The 17,998-nt window shown below is 35.6% G+C and overlaps 2 protein-coding genes across 2 annotated transcripts; one reads left to right on the top strand and one right to left on the bottom strand.

Moving 5' to 3' along the window:
* Window positions 1–3,110: 3,110 nt before the first annotated feature.
* Window positions 3,111–5,643, top strand: LOC140984774 (3-hydroxy-3-methylglutaryl-coenzyme A reductase-like). Its single transcript, XM_073452388.1, has 3 exons — window positions 3,111–4,367; window positions 4,455–4,801; window positions 5,148–5,643. The coding sequence occupies exons 1-3, from the start codon at window positions 3,254–3,256 to the stop codon at window positions 5,382–5,384; spliced, it is 1,698 nt and encodes a 565-aa protein (XP_073308489.1). The 5' UTR covers window positions 3,111–3,253; the 3' UTR covers window positions 5,385–5,643.
* Window positions 5,644–6,709: 1,066 nt separating this feature from the next.
* On the bottom strand, window positions 6,710–16,642 carry LOC140984305 (AT-rich interactive domain-containing protein 6-like). The gene is made up of 12 exons (XM_073451611.1): window positions 15,634–16,642; window positions 15,524–15,563; window positions 13,788–13,840; window positions 13,559–13,604; window positions 10,154–10,243; window positions 9,676–9,810; window positions 9,424–9,475; window positions 9,259–9,331; window positions 8,185–8,251; window positions 8,047–8,097; window positions 7,648–7,740; window positions 6,710–6,947 (listed from the first exon to the last, which is right to left on the bottom strand). Exons 1-12 carry the CDS (start codon window positions 16,389–16,391, stop codon window positions 6,843–6,845), a joined length of 1,563 nt encoding a protein of 520 aa, XP_073307712.1. The 5' UTR covers window positions 16,392–16,642; the 3' UTR covers window positions 6,710–6,842.
* Window positions 16,643–17,998: the final 1,356 nt, after the last annotated feature.

The raw sequence follows: 17,998 nt of genomic DNA on the forward strand, positions 1-17,998 counted from the left end.
TTTGAACAAGTGACGCATTTTAATTGTTTTTTTTTTTGTGTATTCTAGAAGAAATTAAATGCTATACCTTTTTATAAGGCTAGAGATTTAATGATAATAATGACACCACAAACTTCAATGCTGCAACTTACTAATATCCCAAGTCAAGATGACTTCTGGTGAGTGCATGTTTAAAGGTTTCATCTCCTATTTTTATATTGGTGAGATGAGGTTTTAGATATCATGTTGAAATGTAAATTTTTTATTTTATTAAATAATTTTGCATTTAAAAAATAGAGTAATTAAAATAAAATTAAAAATTATACATAATTTCAAAAAAATACAATGACACTTAATTAAATTTTAGTGCATAACTAAAAAAAACAGATAATTAAAAATTAAAAATACACATAACTAAAAAATAACATAACTAAAAAACAAAAACCAACATAATTATAATTAGGATTTTTTAAATATAAGTGTATTATTAATTTTTTGAGAAAATATAACATAACTAAAAAAACAAAAACCAACATAAATATATGAACTGGCCTGGTAAACTAAAAGTTGCGGCAGCCATGGAAGACTTGATTTACATTTGAGAAAATAAGCTCCCAAAAGTCCCATAAATTGAAGTAGTGGTTGCTAATTGACTTATTTGGTACATCATAACACTGGATCTATATTAACTCAAGGCAAAAACTTGTGTGAGACAGTCTCACGGATCGTATTTTGTGAGACGGATATCTTATTTGGGTCATCCATGAAAAAATATTACTTTTCATGCTAAGAGTATTACTTTTTATCGTGAATATCGATAGGGTTGACCCGTCTCACAGATAAAGATTTGTGAGACCGTCTCACAAGAGAACTACTCTTAAGTCAAATTAAATATACAAGCCAATCGATGTGCATTTACATTTCAATTGTCTACGTACATTGATGACTTAATTAGCTATAAATTTGTCAATTTGGTAGAACATTTAGATCATGAATCAAGGGCCGTTCATATTGATCTTGTGGTTTTCTTTTCGAGTCCGCGATGCGATACATTTCTTTTTTTATATATATAGAAAAAAAATTTCTTAAATTCGTGAAGTTGATTGTTCGTTCGTTATATGAAATAAGATATTTATGAAAAATCGATTCGACTTTTTTCGTGTTGGGGGATTTTTTTGTAATTTCCTCATCTAGTGTTATGGTCTAGGAATAGAAACAAAATTGAGTATTGCTGAAAATCGATACCCAATTGACTAATACGTTCATTTCATCACATGCATATTTTTTTGGTCACATATGACATACTCTTTCTAACGGGAGAGAGGACTCGAACTCGAGTCTATAAGACGAACCGAATAAATTTATTCTTTACATTTTAATATATACATATATAAATTTTGTACATATGCGAGATCTAATTGTAACAAATCTCCTCCTCCGACGGGCGATGACCAAAAGAAATTGGTTAAATTGCACATGAAATATAATTTGTACCTTCACGAGACATTTTAAAAATTGATAGATATTTAATATCTATTTAACAAATTGATTGTCCATCCAAGTGGTATTATTTTGGCTCCATTCACCTTAATTCTCACACATAACCATCAGTTATATCCCTTTTACACTTGCTATCTTTATTAAATGGGTTTTTTGGTGAGACGGTCCCACGAATCTTTATCTGTGAGACGGGTCAATCCTACCGATATTCACAATAAAAAGTAATACTCTTAGCATAAAAAGTAATAATTTTTCATGGATGACCCAAATAAGAGATCCGTCTCACAAAATATGACTTTTGAGACCGTTTCACACAAATTTTTTGCACATTTCTTCAACACAACCAATAAATTTCACCGAAACTACAACTATCAAGGAGTCACAGCTTTCATATATAATTAAAAATAGTAATTAATTTGAAAAATAAATTTGTGATAATTTATAAATAAATTATAAAAATATTCTTAATCGATTGCGTTATGATAAAATCTATCCATTTTTATCAGACATTGGCATTTTATATCATTATCAAACGTCATTTTCAGTTATTTCAACAATTAAAATGAAGAATAATGATGTCAAACTGGCGAACGTACTTTTAAGGTTTACTCACGTGACAATTAAATTATAATAATTAGTCATTTCGTTAGTCATCTCGATAATTTATAATTCATCTGATAATAATATCATATCTCTTAAAAATTATAGTGTAACTCGATATAAACTTACGAATACAACAAAATAAAGTGTGTGAAAGGATAGAAATCGTTAGCAAGCGAAGCCCCGTTGGTTGGTTAAATTCCACTTGCATTCATTGAAATATAACCACTGACTTTATTGGCACAAACCGCATATTGCTTTCCGTTTTTCTAATTTCTTCAGTCAAATTTATTCAGTCAAATGCACCTTATCTCCAACTCCAACAATTCCTTAAAATAATAATACCACCACCAATAGTAGTACTAGGGTGTGTTTTAGTATTACATATCTCATGACAAATTTATAGAAGCGATGGTCTGAGAGACCAATTTTATTAGACGGATATTCTATTTGAGTTAATCTATGAAAAATTTATGTCAAAAGTATTATTTTTTATTGTAAATATGAGTAGAGTTCATATGTCTCACGATAAAAATATGTGAGATTATTTCAGAAGAGACTTTCAATGGATATTTGTGTTCAAAATCATACAAAATCCCACCTTTGTTCCATTTCAGACCTTGGGAAACATGATTGCCATTATAGTATATGCTATTTCTCTTGAGTAAGTCTCTCGTCTCACGAATTTTTATCTGTGAGACGGATCAATCCTACCGATATTCACAATAAAAAGTAATACTCTTAGCATAAAAAGTAATACTTTTTCATCGATGATCCAAATAAGAGTCCGTCTCACAAAATATGGCTCGTAAGACCGTCTCACACACCTTTTTTTCATTTCCCTTTCTTTTGTGCCTTTTCAACTTGCATGTAAAAAAATTTGAGGAACATCTTTTGGCCACCGATATTAATATTTAATATTTAATATTTAATATTAAGAAAGTGGAATTTACCAACATGGGTAGGTACAAACACAAATGCAATGTGTACCCCTGCTTCCATCGACATCCACCCTATAAATACAATCTTCAGCACCAGTCGCTTCAATTCACCACCAATCCTTTTCCCTTTTCTCCATTCGCCGAGAAAGGGTGAAAAGGTCGAATTTTGATCCAATTTCCTTACATTATTCAGGTGGAATTTCGATTGTGATTTGATTTTTTTCTTGAAGAAAATGGAGGCTCGCCGGCGGACTATCAAGGGTGGCCTTCACCAGCCGCAGATTCATAGAAATGATAAGGATTCGGAAGTAGTGAAGGCCACCGATGCTCTTCCGCTCCCCATGTATCTGACCAACACTGTCTTCTTCGCCCTTTTCTTCTCCGTCGTTTATTATCTGCTTCTCCGATGGCGCGAGAAGATCAGAAACTCCACGCCGCTCCATGTGGTCACCCTCTCCGAGATCACGGCCATCGTCACGTTCGTAGCCTCCTTCACTTATTTACTGGGATTCTTCGGCATTGGCTTTGTGAAGTCCCTTCTTATTCCCCGCGCTTCCCACGACGACATTTTGGATGAAGAGGATTTTGATCTTAGGGTGCTCAAGGATGATTCTCGTGCCGCTCCTTGTGGAGTGGCCGATCATTGCAAGATTAGCGATCCTCAATTGTCTCCTAGTACGCCTGTGGAGGACGAGGAGATAATCAAGTCTGTGGTGGAGGGCAAGACCCCATCGTACTCTCTGGAATCCAAGCTGGGCGATTGCCGCCGAGCCGCTGCTATCCGCCGTGAATCCCTGCAGCGCACCACAGGAAAATCCCTGGCGGGGCTGCCTCTCGAAGGCTTTGATTACGATGCCATACTTGGCCAGTGCTGCGAAATGCCTGTGGGTTACGTGCAGATTCCCGTTGGCATCGCTGGGCCGCTCTTGTTGGACGGAAGGGAGTACTCGGTTCCAATGGCCACAACGGAGGGTTGCCTGGTGGCCAGCACCAACCGGGGATGCAAGGCCATCCATGCCTCAGGTGGTGCCACCAGTGTCCTTTTGAGGGATGGCATGACCAGGGCTCCTGTCGTTAGATTCGGCACCGCAAAGCGGGCTGCTGAGTTGAAGTTCTTCCTCGAGGATTCCCACAATTTCGAGGCCTTATCTCTTGTTTTCAATAGATCCAGCCGATTTGCTAGGCTTCAGAGCATCAAGTGTGCAATTGCTGGCAAGAATCTGTACATCAGGTTCTCCTGCAGCACGGGGGATGCCATGGGGATGAACATGGTTTCCAAGGGAGTTCAGAACGTCATAGACTTCCTCGGCAACGACTTCCCAGACATGGATGTTATTGGCATATCTGGTAATTTCTATCATTTAAAAGTATCATCTTGCTTTTTCTTTACTCATCACCGCAAACTAACTCATCATATTTACGTTACCTGAACAGGAAACTACTGTTCCGACAAGAAACCGGCTGCAGTCAATTGGATCGAAGGCCGGGGCAAGTCAGTTGTTTGTGAGGCTATTATCAAGGAAGAGGTAGTGAAGAAGGTTCTCAAGACCGACGTTCCTTCCTTGGTGGAGCTTAATATGCTGAAGAACCTCACCGGTTCTGCCATGGCTGGAGCCCTCGGTGGCTTCAATGCTCATGCCAGCAATATTGTGTCCGCTGTCTACATCGCCACGGGCCAAGATCCTGCCCAGAATATTGAGAGTTCTCACTGCATTACCATGATGGAAGCAGTCAATGATGGAAGGGACCTTCATATCTCTGTTACGATGCCTTCTATTGAGGTAATCTTCACTTCTTTCCATTTCACGTTGTATGTTAATGGTTGTTGTCTAGAATCGTCCAAAACTAGCGATTTTAGGAGGGCNTATAAAACTCATGCCCACAGCGGGTCCCCTTTATAGAAATCTTGCCCATAAAATATGGATCACATCTACTAATCCACTGATATTCCTCCATCATATTTATCAGCTAGTTCTTGACAACAGTACCAATATAAGCGATAAAATCAGAATAGAGTCCAAACAACTAGCTTCCTTCACAATTTCCCAATGGCAACATAACCAGATATTATGTTTGACTGATTACCATTGTTCTTTCATTAAACATCTTTGCCATGTTCCTATATAGGTTGGCACAGTTGGGGGTGGGACTCAATTGGGGTCTCAGTCGGCCTGCCTGAACCTGCTTGGAGTAAAGGGCGCCAGTAAGGAGGCACCAGGATCAAACTCCAGGTTGCTAGCTACCATTGTAGCTGGTTCAGTTCTTGCTGGCGAGCTGTCTCTCATGTCGGCTATCGCTGCCGGCCAACTCGTCAAGAGCCATATGAAATACAACAGGTCAAGTAAAGATGTGTCCAAGATGTAACTTCTGGTTAGCATTTCGATTCAGACAATAATAATAATGTCAGTGTTAACCCATACTGGATTACACTCTTTTTCCTTCTGTATTTTGTTATACTTGCAAGAAGCACGAGGTATACATATAATGGAAATCTTTGTATATACAGGGGAATACTAGTCCTAGAAAACAAAGGCTTCATCTACTTTTCTTTATCCTTATTCTTTTAGTTTTCCACTGTATTCGGTATTTCAATTTTATGGAAACTTCCAAAATATCGTTGTTTGATTGTTTTCCGTTTTAATAAACAGAACTCCATTATTTGTAGTAGTTTTCCCCAAGCGTAAGAGTATTCTGTCGTATTGGTACGATGTGTGGTCTCTCTCTCGATTCCTGGAAATAAAAACAAGCATCACAATCCCATTTTATTAGGGGTGTCACGGGTTAACGATAATACTATTCAAAAATTGCTCAACCCGAACCCAATCTGAACCTGAACCCGAATCAATCCGATCAACCTGTATAACCCGATCTTGAATTTTTTTTAAATAAAATTCAAAATAATAATAATAATAATTTAATTTAAACACATAATAACAAAATCTGATTCATATATATGATTTAAATTTGAAAGTCTAATGGTAGAAAAATAAAGTATATTTATTAAATCAAATAAACAATTATTTAAAAAATAAAAAAATGTTCAAATTAAATATTAAATTATAAAAATTTATGATATAAATATACAATAAATATTTTTTCAGACATACAATATATAAAAATGTAAGTAATATTTATTAATTATATTTTTTAAAAAAAAATTAAAATTTTCGAGTTAACCCAAACCTAACTAACCCGATCATTTTTTTAGGGTCAACTATCGAGTCCAACTCGATCTGACCCAAACCCGAAAACTCCAAACTCAAACCTGATTTTTTCGGAGTTGATCTGTTTCGGGTTGGTGGATCGTGTCTGATTTTGACACCCCTACATTTTATATCATTAATCTCGCTTATTTTTACTTAAATTCACATATTTACAATAAAAACCATTTTCCTCAGAAAAAAAATTATGATATTCTCTAAATGGACACTCACCACATTAAAATTCTTAATTTTCGTCCAAATGTCAACATACTGAATTTACATGTAACTTCATATGAATGGGGTTCGTTTCACACAGCAAAGTGGAAAATTGATACTACAGGGAAACGACACCTTAACAGGAAACTTTCCAGTTTCAAGAATAGGAGAAAAAGCGGGTGGGGAAGTCCAAAAAGTCACAAAGGCCTAACCTTTAAGTGAGATTACCAAAAGAAAATAAAATTAAACAAAGGGATTCAACAATGTATGTAGAATCAAAATATTTATTTTGATAATTATAAATATATTCTGATACAGAAACCTAAAGGTAGTCGTTACTACTCGGACAAGAACACATCCACTGCAAATGTAGAATTAAAATTATCTATAACAATATCGTTTCCTAAGCATCTGATTGTTCAAATGGTACTCGCACAAATAGCTGCCCATGCAAGGTCACCACGGCGGATGTCAGATGAGGATCGATTCTACTCGGTAAGGTGACAACCTGGGAACACAGACGAGTGAGCCTCATTCAAATCAAATTGCACAAGTTATCAACAACGTAAACAAGCCAAACCCACTCAAAATAATTCATTACCATGAAAGAAACAAAGCAATGATAAATTGGAAGAAAATACCAATGTCTTATAGCTCTTGCTAGAGGTTAGTAAAATTTCAATCTCCTAAGCTAAGTGATGGAATGAAATTAGTTCGATAATTTGATTATGCAATCAATGATTGATCTTATACAATGTTGATGATTTTTTAGTGTTTTTGAATCATATGTTTGATTCAATTAGTTTGATTATTTTGGTTATTTTTTTCAGTCAGTTCGGGTTTTATGAGAGTTAAATTGGGTTGGCAAAATTTCTATGAAAATGTGGACAGGTCAGTTCGACGTCTATATAATTTTGCTCGGTTTAATCAAGGAATAAATTCGGTCTGGAAGCATATCACTAGCCCATGCTTAAAACCATGAACAGGACAAGCAGATACCGAACCATGTTATGCACTAGGCCCGGCCTACCAGGTCTCTCTGAAACCAAAATTTATGACAGTGCCACTTAGATGAGCTTAGAGATAAAGTAAAAAATCTCACGCCATTGCTTTTTTGCATTAAATGGATGCAAGACAAAATTTCCACATTCCTAGTATTCAGACCAAAACAGATCTAGTAATATAAACCTTGAATGACATATCATAACCTTTTTAAATGGAGTGACACCCCATGGATTATCCTGCTCTTCTGGTTGCCCAGATATAACCAAACGCCCGGCAGGATCCGACTGTACACGCACCTGCCATAGAAAAAGAATTAAACCTTAATAATAAGTTCTTAGATCGTATAAAGATGAAGCTAGCTGCCTGGTCAAGCAATGCTCAAATACGACCTCGAAAAATATATGGTAAAATTTGAGTTGCATTAAAAACAAAGCAAACCACTAAAAGCACTTGGCAAAATTTGTCTACAGTTAAAGTAAACTCAACGCCAGTAAATTGTTCCTTAGCCTAGCTTCCATAATCCTAATTATTGCGTCCATAAGGTAGAATAACGACAGCTGATAACCAAAAGAATAAGAAACGAACATAAGCCTGTTACTTGCCTCCTCACGCAAAAACCCAGGAACTAAAGCATAGACTTCAAAGCAATCTTTCTGCAAAAAGCAATAACTTTAACGTGTTAAATCTCTATGAAATAGCAAAAACAGCATTATTTATAAGGAATGGTAGGAAAAACACACAGTTCTTTGCACGTTGACCTTCACCCAATCAGCCGGGATACCAACATCCACAACCATCATCTCCTGTCTGTCCATAACACTAAACTTCATAAGTGGATGGAAACGAAGGCATACAGAACTCATACATTCAAAACCAGTAAGTTAGTTGGGCAGGGTATGTATCTAAGTGATGAGGTAACCATATTTCTTTTAGTTGCCATTTCAATGTTTGTAAACACCTACTTTGACAGAGACAGGATAAGGCATAATGAAGGATACAGGAACTGATTGTCTATGTATGACCCTGATACATCTATCAACCTTATATTTGGTTTCTAGAAGATAAAAGATTGGAGTAGAAATGCCAGTATTTTTGTCCTCAATATCTTCAATTTCTCATCAGAAAACATTTCCAGACATAACCTGTCAATGCCACCAAAACAAGCTACCTACTAAGTAGGAAAATAATTGAGGGAAGGGAAACAATTGAGTTAAATTGGAAGTTCAATAATATCTTATATTTGTGGGGATACTGATCTGTAGATTCATTGGAATGGCTGAGACCGTCCCAATCATCGGTTATTATAAGTGAAAACAATATGCGACAAGGTTGGGGAGGGGATATGAATAATTTAGTAGCAGCAGATAACGAGTGGGTGGTGGAAATCTGGGAAGGGGGTTTTGTTGATTGGTACAAGCAAAAGTGGAACAGATTAGGAAAGGTGGCACCAGTTCTAGGAGCAAACTTTGAAGTAACTGACAGTTGAGGAAATAGGGTGGGTCTAGTGGCTGGGTGGTAAAGGTAAAGAGAGGGTGACAAGAGGTGGAGACATTAAACCCCTCAGGATAAGAAGTAAGAACATGAGATATTCTTCCAAAAAGAAAAAGGAAAAAGTCCTGACGAACAATCCCCACCGACAAAAGTAGAGCTGAATGCAGGATGAAAAGAATTTTGCATAAGTTCTACATCATCCTGAACCAAAATTGAAATCTTTAACATTGCCAAGGCAATTCTGCCACCAGAAAGATATAATTTGTCTAAGGTGTCAAGTTATATCCAGAACCACATAAGACTTCAAATTACAAGAACTTAACTGTGGTTTTGATGCTAAACGTGCAACTTTGACTGCTTGCTCAACAGGAGATGATCCCTTACGCTTCAGAATACCTTGGGCAGTGACAAACACCAATGACGTAAAATCCAAAATATGAAAAATAAAGTCAAAAAAGGAGCATTCCAGTTACGGTAGCAAGACTTACCAATATTTCTCCAGTGTTTTTCACGCTTCAACGATGTAATTGGGTTCTTATCCTGTCAAAAAAAATATTTAATTGGGTTCTTATCCTGTCAAAAAAAAATTTCAATATCGGAACTATAATAGAGACAAAAGATAGAAATCTCAATTATGGTTAATTAAATTTGTCCCCACCAATTAATACAATCTAATTGTTTAAGTGACCAGGCACAGATGGAGAGGACAGGCAAAAAATTAAATTTACTGTGAGTTATACCTTAATGATTGGATCTCCAACCTCACCATTGCCAAGAAGGCGCTGGGAATGCCATCCCTGCATGGCACGAGCAGCAGCATCCCTTCTTGCCCTACCACCACTACCTGCTGATCCTGAAGCATGGTTTAGATCCACCTGCATTTATTGGATCACTAACATTTATAACACAGTTTCTTGTCATCGGAAACTGTTCAATCTTAAAAGTATTAAGATCCAGGAATATCACAAAACTTGTTAAATATTGCTTTGAAAAGAGATGTTATAGCATGAAATTCAACTTGCAACACAAGTACAATATATGAAAAGGAGTCTGAACTACTATCACAATTAGAAAAGTCAAAAAAGAAAAAAAATAAAGAATCGCCTGATTTGCAGAAACAGGATCTAGTAAAGTAGCTCACAAGTACAACATAAGAATAGGAATCTGAGCTACCTCCACAATTATCAAAAGCCAATAAGGAAAAACATAGGGAATCACCTGATTCCCAGAAAGAGGATCTGGTAAAGTAGCATCAGTGAATGGTAGCTCACCGTTACGCATTTTGTACTTTTCATACTCCAAAAGCGCCTGCAAGAAAAATTATCAGCTCTACATTCCACAAGAAAAAAGATTTTCTGTGACCATGGATAACCCACAATAGACATCGAACTATCGTTTACGATGGTCCATGATGCAGGCAGTGACCAATAAGTAAAAACTAACACTACCAGCAAAAAATCAAAATTGAAAGAAAAAATGAATAAATGATATGCACAACGACCAAATATCATAGAATATTGTACTTTATGATGTATAAATAAAACTGTAAGGAGACTTTTTTCATGGCATATCAATATCACCAACTTCCCGCTTAGCAAGTTGCTAAAGTAACAACTCAGGAATTGGATCCCAAATGTAACACACCAAAAATTTTGAGGTGTTTTGTCAAAATTTAATTAATGAATTTAAATAAATAATAATAAAAAATAATAAAAATCAATAAAAAATTTATTCTAACAAAAGTTTGACGTATATAAATAATTTGTCTGCACATTAATCTACTTAACATCTAAATGAGTTGGAATGATATAAATAAAAATGCATCTAAATAACATTAACAAGTTAATTTTATTATTCTACAAATAAAATTTAAATTGAACACTACAAACATGTAAAATACGATAATAATACAACTTAAATTAATAAATAAACACAATCTATATAATATAAAAAAATTAAATCAAACTCAATAAAATATTAACTAATTCAAAATTGTCTATTAATAACTAAATTAAATAGATAATTAAGTTTCACTAATTTAATGGACAATGTGTCAATAATTTGATGGAAAATATGTCACCAAGATAAGCCAACACTTGGCAATAGGTAGATGACTCATTTCCCTTCATTCTCCCCTATAAATAGGTCTCATCTGATGTATTTTGTCACAAAAATCCTTTGAATTTCGTAGGTTTTAGAGAGAAACAGTGAGGAGCAAAAATTTTGAAAAATAGGGAGAAAATGGGAAAAATTAGCAAATCATTCCCAAAAATTTCGAAAAATTTACAAACCACCCTTTTCCCACCCAAAAACACTTTTGAGAGGAAGGTGTATCAAAATCATCAACCAAAATTTCGAAAATCGATTGAAACCGTGAAGAACATTTCCGGAAATTTTCCAGAAAAATCAATCCAGGTTACTAGTTTGTGCTCCTTATTTTTCATTCTTGTTGAACAGATTTCACATCAGTTACAACATAAAACTTGTTGAAAATATTTTCCAGTTTACATATACTCCGGATGATGGTTCCGATGATCACCGGAAGTACTGTTTTTAGACAGACAAAACAAGCTTAATCATCATCTTGGTTTTTCGAAATCTGCGCACGATCGGTTTGGAATTTCAAAATACATTACGAACAAAAGTTGTAGGTATGGTCGACACAAGTTCCCAAAAAAATTTATCGCCGTGCGTGGTGGTCGGAGCCCGGCCACACGTCGGCAAGGTGGCTGAGTGTAATTCACGCGCCACCCCGATGGCAATTATTTCACCATCCAATCGTTTCTGCCCTATTTTTAAGCTTTCCTGGAAAGTTTGGTAATTTTTGAACTGGTAATTTAATTGTTGTGAATTTTTAATGTTTTAATCAAAACTTCTTGGTACAAGTTTTGTACAAAAATGAGTTTTAAAAAATTCCAACACCTACTACCGGTCCTAAGCAGTGTAAGATCCCTCAAATGATTTGGCTTGGGATCGACAACTAGTTGAATTAGTAAGCTATCAAGGTGAGGTTTTTCCTACCGGTTTATTCGATAATACAGTTTGACATTTGGCCTGGAATTTACAGTAAATTTTATAAACTACTGATTTATTCATATATTGCATCATGTTGTGCATGTCACATATTATTGGTCATATTGTAATGTATATTTGAATATCTGGATTTATTTGCTCCTGACCGATTACCAATCGGCTATTACTGATTGAATGACTGATTCAATTGAGCTTGGACAACGGTGTATGTACCGGATTGCTAGTCCACTGGACAACGTAGTTTCGGCACGGAAATCTGAGTCCAATGAACAACATGTTTAAAATATGGTATATGGTTCATATGAACAACGTGACTTCGGTCCGGAAATATGGGTTCACTTTTGCTCGTAAATGATGACTGTACAGATTCTAATTGAGTACGTGGGGAAAAGTGCTACACCGAATGTTGGTGGAAGCCACCTCTGTAGCCTACGTTATTCACTTCAGAGTCCCGAACAATCACTCTGTGTCACTTGATAGGATATTTTCATAATGATACGTTACTATTGATACATGTCATCTCATATTGAATTACTGCACTCATATATTATCGTTTTGATTTGTTAACTATATATATGTCCAATTTATTGGCTCACTAAGTCCTCAAAGACTCAACTTCTATTTTCTTTTTGTTTATTGTAAATTGCAGCTACAGGATTTCAGGACTCCAAATAAGATGAAAATTGGGAAAATGGAAATGTTGACTTAGTATGACCGTGACTCTTCCATTGAATTCATATTTTTGTTATCTTTAATAAATTAAAGGATTGTACTCGCTTCTGCTACTGCAAGTTGAATATAATGAATTTATTGCAAGCCGGGGCCCACACCAAATGTCACAGCAAAACACCACCCATAAAACACTATTGAGTCCATTTCCTGATCATTGTGAGAAGAGAAAAACAACTCTGATTATAAATTTTTTTCTTAGAAGCAGCATGAAGAGGAACATGACATGGCTGCTTCCTGATACAGTAAAAAAGGTCGAACAAAAAAAAGACATTAACGCTCTACTACTTAGATCTCTACAGCATTCAATGACTACCTAGGCTTACAGTTCAACCTGCTGGAGATGTTAAAAAATAACACTCATCATCCCTAATAAGCAACCACCATACATGTGTTTATCATTCTTTAATGCTTCCTAGCATGCTCTTTTGCAAGTAGAGAGATGGCAAGAGTTATCATACAGGTCACTTGTTCACAGTCACTCATATACAATCATACACTGGTAAGCAAGAATTTTCTTACAAGTAACAATTTAAAAATGGTGCATTGACTTCGTGAAGTCATTCAGTTATTTGGAATAGGGAAAAAACCGACAAAAAAGAAGGTTCACATCTTCTGTCCTCATCTAGCAATAGCAATTTCAGAAAAACTCAAACGACAACAAACACGATTACACGTATGAAGCTCCTTTTCATCACAAACAAAAGAACAAATGATACTTCATTACACCATTCCAAGGGACTGCTTAACCCATTATACACACACACACATGTAATGCCAAAACAAACAGAAAGAATAACTCCCACTACATAAAAACTATCTTTACGTTGATAAATCATGAAAGAAACTTGTGATTATAACCTTCTCATAGAAACCTCGAAACGTCCAAGAAACAGTGGTGCAGGTCCTGTTTAAAGTAGCAAACAATATTTAGATGTATGGGTGTCCAGTTCAAAGAAAGAAAGAAACTGCAGAAATGTGTAGATTATAACACGGTCTATGAGAGTGCAGTAATAGGCATATAAGTGGTCCCAAGGACACTAAACAATCGGGTTTAATCATAGAATATAAATAAAGGGATTATACTCACTTGGGAGGCCTAAAGGATTCTCCTACTTGACGCCAAGACTTCAACGAAGTCACCTACAAATTGAGAAACAAGATGAAGGTTACAAAGGTTCGCATCACACTAATCAATTAAATCTTTAAACAAAATATACTTACTAAAGCTAAAACGAACAACATGGCATTAAAAAAAAGTAGTATTGATATAGCAATAAATCAATGATCCCTTAGTCAAAACCTCTAATTCTTCATACGATTGTTTTTCATGCATAACCAAGCATAACCGTTAATGTGGTTATCAACCTACAGTTATTAGCATCCCATACAAATTACGACAAATCAAAACAGAATAACATCAATTGCAATTGGGAGATCGAGCATGCATCATCAGGTTAACTTTATTTCAAACAGATATATGTTTCTTAAGTCTGTAAACCATTTTGACATCTTGTCACCTTGAGCAATATATCATATATGCTTCTTGTATATCCATATACACTTCCAACAACGCATCAAATGAGAAGACATCCTTTGCATCTAGTTGAAACATGGTCCACTCCTTATTCATGACAATGGAGGGATAAATACTCGAACTGTATTTAGTCAATCAACAGGGGAGAATCTCAAAATAATCTACAGCATTCGTGCGTATAACATTTAGCAACTAAGTTGCCTCGATACCAATCACTTATATAATTGGGTTTGTATTTGACTGAAGACCTGTGGTCGGGATATATGCTTTAAGGCTTGGTGTTGGTTAAGATTGCGGGAGGCATAATACATTCATTCCTTTGTCAATACACTTGCAATGGCATGTGGATTGAGATGAAAACTATAAACATCCTTGGAAGAAGGATCAATTATTTAAGAAAGCCGAATAGAGAGGTTGATTCATCAATGTCAAAGAAATGAAATAGGGAGAAGCCTCAAGATTGGTTCTGTCATCCTTGTAGAATATTAATTAACATTCAACAATATCAGTTTATTGTTAAAGTATTCAATTTTATATAGTATAAACATTGTTCTTTATTATATTATATGCAAACATTATTCTTTAAAGAAACAATTCCTCTTCTTCGAATGAGAAATAAGAGGTCTAAATGTCTTTAGCATAAGTTCAAACTAGATAGGACACAAGAGTGTGGTAGTAGTTGAAAATACATGCTATAAATGAAAAAAATACTCTCATAATTTCAAGATATGCGATTAACTCATAGCTTAGCTTGGTTTACCAGCTTTAGTAAGGTCCAGATGAACCGGTAAAATGTCTGCCTTACAAAAATGTATGTTTCCTTTTGTTCGGTGGCTTTAACCATATCAATTCTAAGGGAGACACAAGGTCATAGACGAACCTTGAATCCTTGAATGTGGAGAGGTATCAAAGCATTAAAATGCGTATTAACCAGCTACTATAGCTCATCTCATAAACGACACCCTAAAATAGAATAAAGAAAATAGCTTCTCCTAAACAGGACCCTAACTATGCTGACGGTGTTAAGGCATTCCCACAAAGTACTAGCATTCTTAAGCATTATCTGCTGGACAAGTGACAAGAAAAAATTAAGAGGATGTTTGGAGCTGTTAAAGCAGGGGCGTGTTCAAGCTTGCGTTAAAACCTTTTGTTGTTAAGTTCCCAAACACCAATAAATGAACAGAGGATATAGAAAGGAACATGCCTAGGAAATAACTTCATTTTAGTCAACTCATTGTGAAAGATGATTTCATAGAACAAACAATAAGAACAAGCAATCCCAGGAAAACCTGTTCATAGCCACCGAGTCTGATCACCGCTCTCCACAACCTGTTTCAAATGGAACGTAATAAAAAATTGGATATTTAAAAATCTTCACGTGCTGCAACAGTATACTTACTTGAGGCAATTCAATGGCTCTTGATAGAATTTTGGAGGCTTAAACTCCAAGCACCTTTCTCTATGGAAAGTTTCGAGTTCCTTCATAAAAGCAACCTGGTCCTCTTCTGTTCCCGATTCATTCCCTGTAACATCATTAGCATCCAATAGGAAATGTTTAGAAGGGGTTCCAAGTCCAGTTTCGCTTGTTCCATTAAGTTGGGGTTCATGCAACTCTGTCTCCACCGACTGCCGCACCTTTGTATCCGAAAATACACCATTTAGTTCCTCATTCCCGTTCTCGGTCGCAACCTCCTCCTCTTTCACCCCGTATTCCGTTTCCTCCTCTTCCCTGACATTTCTCCTTGGAGTCAAATCATCGCTCAGTTCCTCGTCCCCAGATCCATTCTCTGCAGATGACAAAATACCCGGAACCAGCTCCGTTGATTCTTCTTCCAGCTTGGGTTCTACTTCTACGGCCGGCAATGCCCTGTCCAACCCAAGGTAGTCGCCGCACATATCTTTGGAATTAGCATCTACAGTGAATGGAACTTTTACCTCAGCCCCGTCTTCCAGAACTTCAGAATTCCCATTCACATGTTCAGCGACCTGGGGAGCAACTTTCACATTACCTTCTCCATTTTCACCACCCTCTACTTCGTTCTGAACTTCCGTATCCTTGGATTCTTGAAACTCTTCGTTTTCAATGATTGATGTCTGAAGATTATTAGGAGCAGCGGCTGCCTCACCTCCATGTGCAGCTTCTTCGTCATCCTCCATCCTTCGTCTGCCGCTTATATCAAGCCCTCCCAGTTAAAAAAAAATACCCTAATCAACGTATCCCTGAACCCTAATTCTTTCTAGCGAGAACATATATGAAGGCCAAAATTCGGTGTCCCGGAGCGGAGGAAATGCGAAAGGAAACTATCGTGGGAATCACACAGCAGTGCAGCACCGCTCACTTACAATTATTATTTTATTACTATTATATTTCAAAAGGGGTTCGATTTCTCTGCTTTTTAAATGTATAAAATTCAAGACTTGAAAACCAAATAACCAATACATTTATTCTTCATATCTTCTTGAAATTCCGGGATTCAATTAACTAAACCTAATTTAATTTAACTAAACCTAATTTAACATTGAAATTTGAATCGGTGATATATGAACATAAAACCATTAGGGTTTGGCTCTCGCCATTGTCACTAAGGCTTCTTGACAAATTTTATATAATTCTAAAGCTTCTTACTGTAAATTGATGCTCCTGTTTCTTGGAAATCGAATTTAAAAATACAATGTATTAAAAGATAGAGATTTGTATCTATATCAATCTTAAAAAATAAAGGAAGATTGTCCAATCTGTATATGCAAACTCAAATATTTTATTCAATCGATGTAAACAATTATCACACTCTATCACGTCGAAGAATAAACATCTGAAGAGTGAAATTTACAAGACAACGAGTGACTCAACTATGATCAGTCCAATATATAACGGTGAAACATGAGCTCTGATACAATATTAAGATTGAGATTTTGACATAACTCAACATCAAAAGTTAAGAACGGATGATTGTTGAAGCTTATGTAGATAACTCTTTGAGATTTTATCCGACGATGTTAAATAACTAACGAAAATGAAAGGAGTTGAATTTCATATTCATAGAATTTTGTAGTGCTCAAATTGATTTTTAAATTCACTCGTTTTTGGAATGATGATTTCATGCATAGTGCGAGATATATATTCGGGTTTTCTCATCGCATTCCATATTGAGAATATTTTGTAATTATCGGGACGAGGATTTCAAAGTTTGGTATATTTAAATTCAAAATTACATCTCAATTTGATAAAAAGAAAATAGATAAAAACTTGTTTGAGACGGTCTCACGAGTCGTGTTTTGTGAAACGGATCTCTTATTTGAGTCATCCATGTAAAATTATTATTTTTTATGCTAAGAGTATTATCTTTTATTGTGAATATCGGTAGGGTTGACTTGTCTCACAGATAAAGATTCGTGAGAACGTCTCACAAGAAACCTACTCAAGAAAATAATACATAGAGTCAAAAGTTTAGAAGAAATATTCGAGTGTTATCACCAATATTCATAAATAGAGAAGATTATCTTGAGACGAGAAATGAAAAATGATTGTTGCCACATTAAATATACGCATTTGACATAATTAATATGCCGAGATAAGTAATTTTTTATGAGTAAGTCTCTTGTGAGACGATCTCACGAATCTTTATCAGTGAGACGGTCAACCATATCGATATTCACAATAAAAATTAATACTCTTAGCATAAAAAGTAATACTTTTTCAAGGATGATCCAAATAAGAGATCCGTCTCACAAAATATGACAAGTGAGATCGTCTCACATTTATT

The sequence above is a fragment of the Primulina huaijiensis genome, chromosome 9 (genome assembly GCF_012295235.1).
Source record: "Primulina huaijiensis isolate GDHJ02 chromosome 9, ASM1229523v2, whole genome shotgun sequence".
Classification (NCBI taxonomy): Eukaryota; Viridiplantae; Streptophyta; class Magnoliopsida; order Lamiales; family Gesneriaceae; genus Primulina; species Primulina huaijiensis.

What these genes read in the sequence shown, in the direction of transcription:
- LOC140984305 (XM_073451611.1), bottom strand. Translation starts at nt 16,391, where the DNA reads ATGGAGGATGACGAAGAAGCTGCACATGGAGGTGAGGCAGCCGCTGCT. An exon ending in ATCCTCTTTCTGGGAATCAG is followed by an intron (nt 9,811 to 10,153) that starts GTGATTCCCTAT and finishes CAATAAATGCAG; the next exon opens with GTGGATCTAAACCATGCTTC. An exon ending in AGGTCAACGTGCAAAGAACT is followed by an intron (nt 8,098 to 8,184) that starts GTGTGTTTTTCC and finishes TGCTTTTTGCAG; the next exon opens with AAAGATTGCTTTGAAGTCTA.
- LOC140984774 (XM_073452388.1), top strand. Translation starts at nt 3,254, where the DNA reads ATGGAGGCTCGCCGGCGGACTATCAAGGGTGGCCTTCACCAGCCGCAG. An exon ending in GGATGTTATTGGCATATCTG is followed by an intron (nt 4,368 to 4,454) that starts GTAATTTCTATC and finishes TTACCTGAACAG; the next exon opens with GAAACTACTGTTCCGACAAG. An exon ending in TTACGATGCCTTCTATTGAG is followed by an intron (nt 4,802 to 5,147) that starts GTAATCTTCACT and finishes GTTCCTATATAG; the next exon opens with GTTGGCACAGTTGGGGGTGG.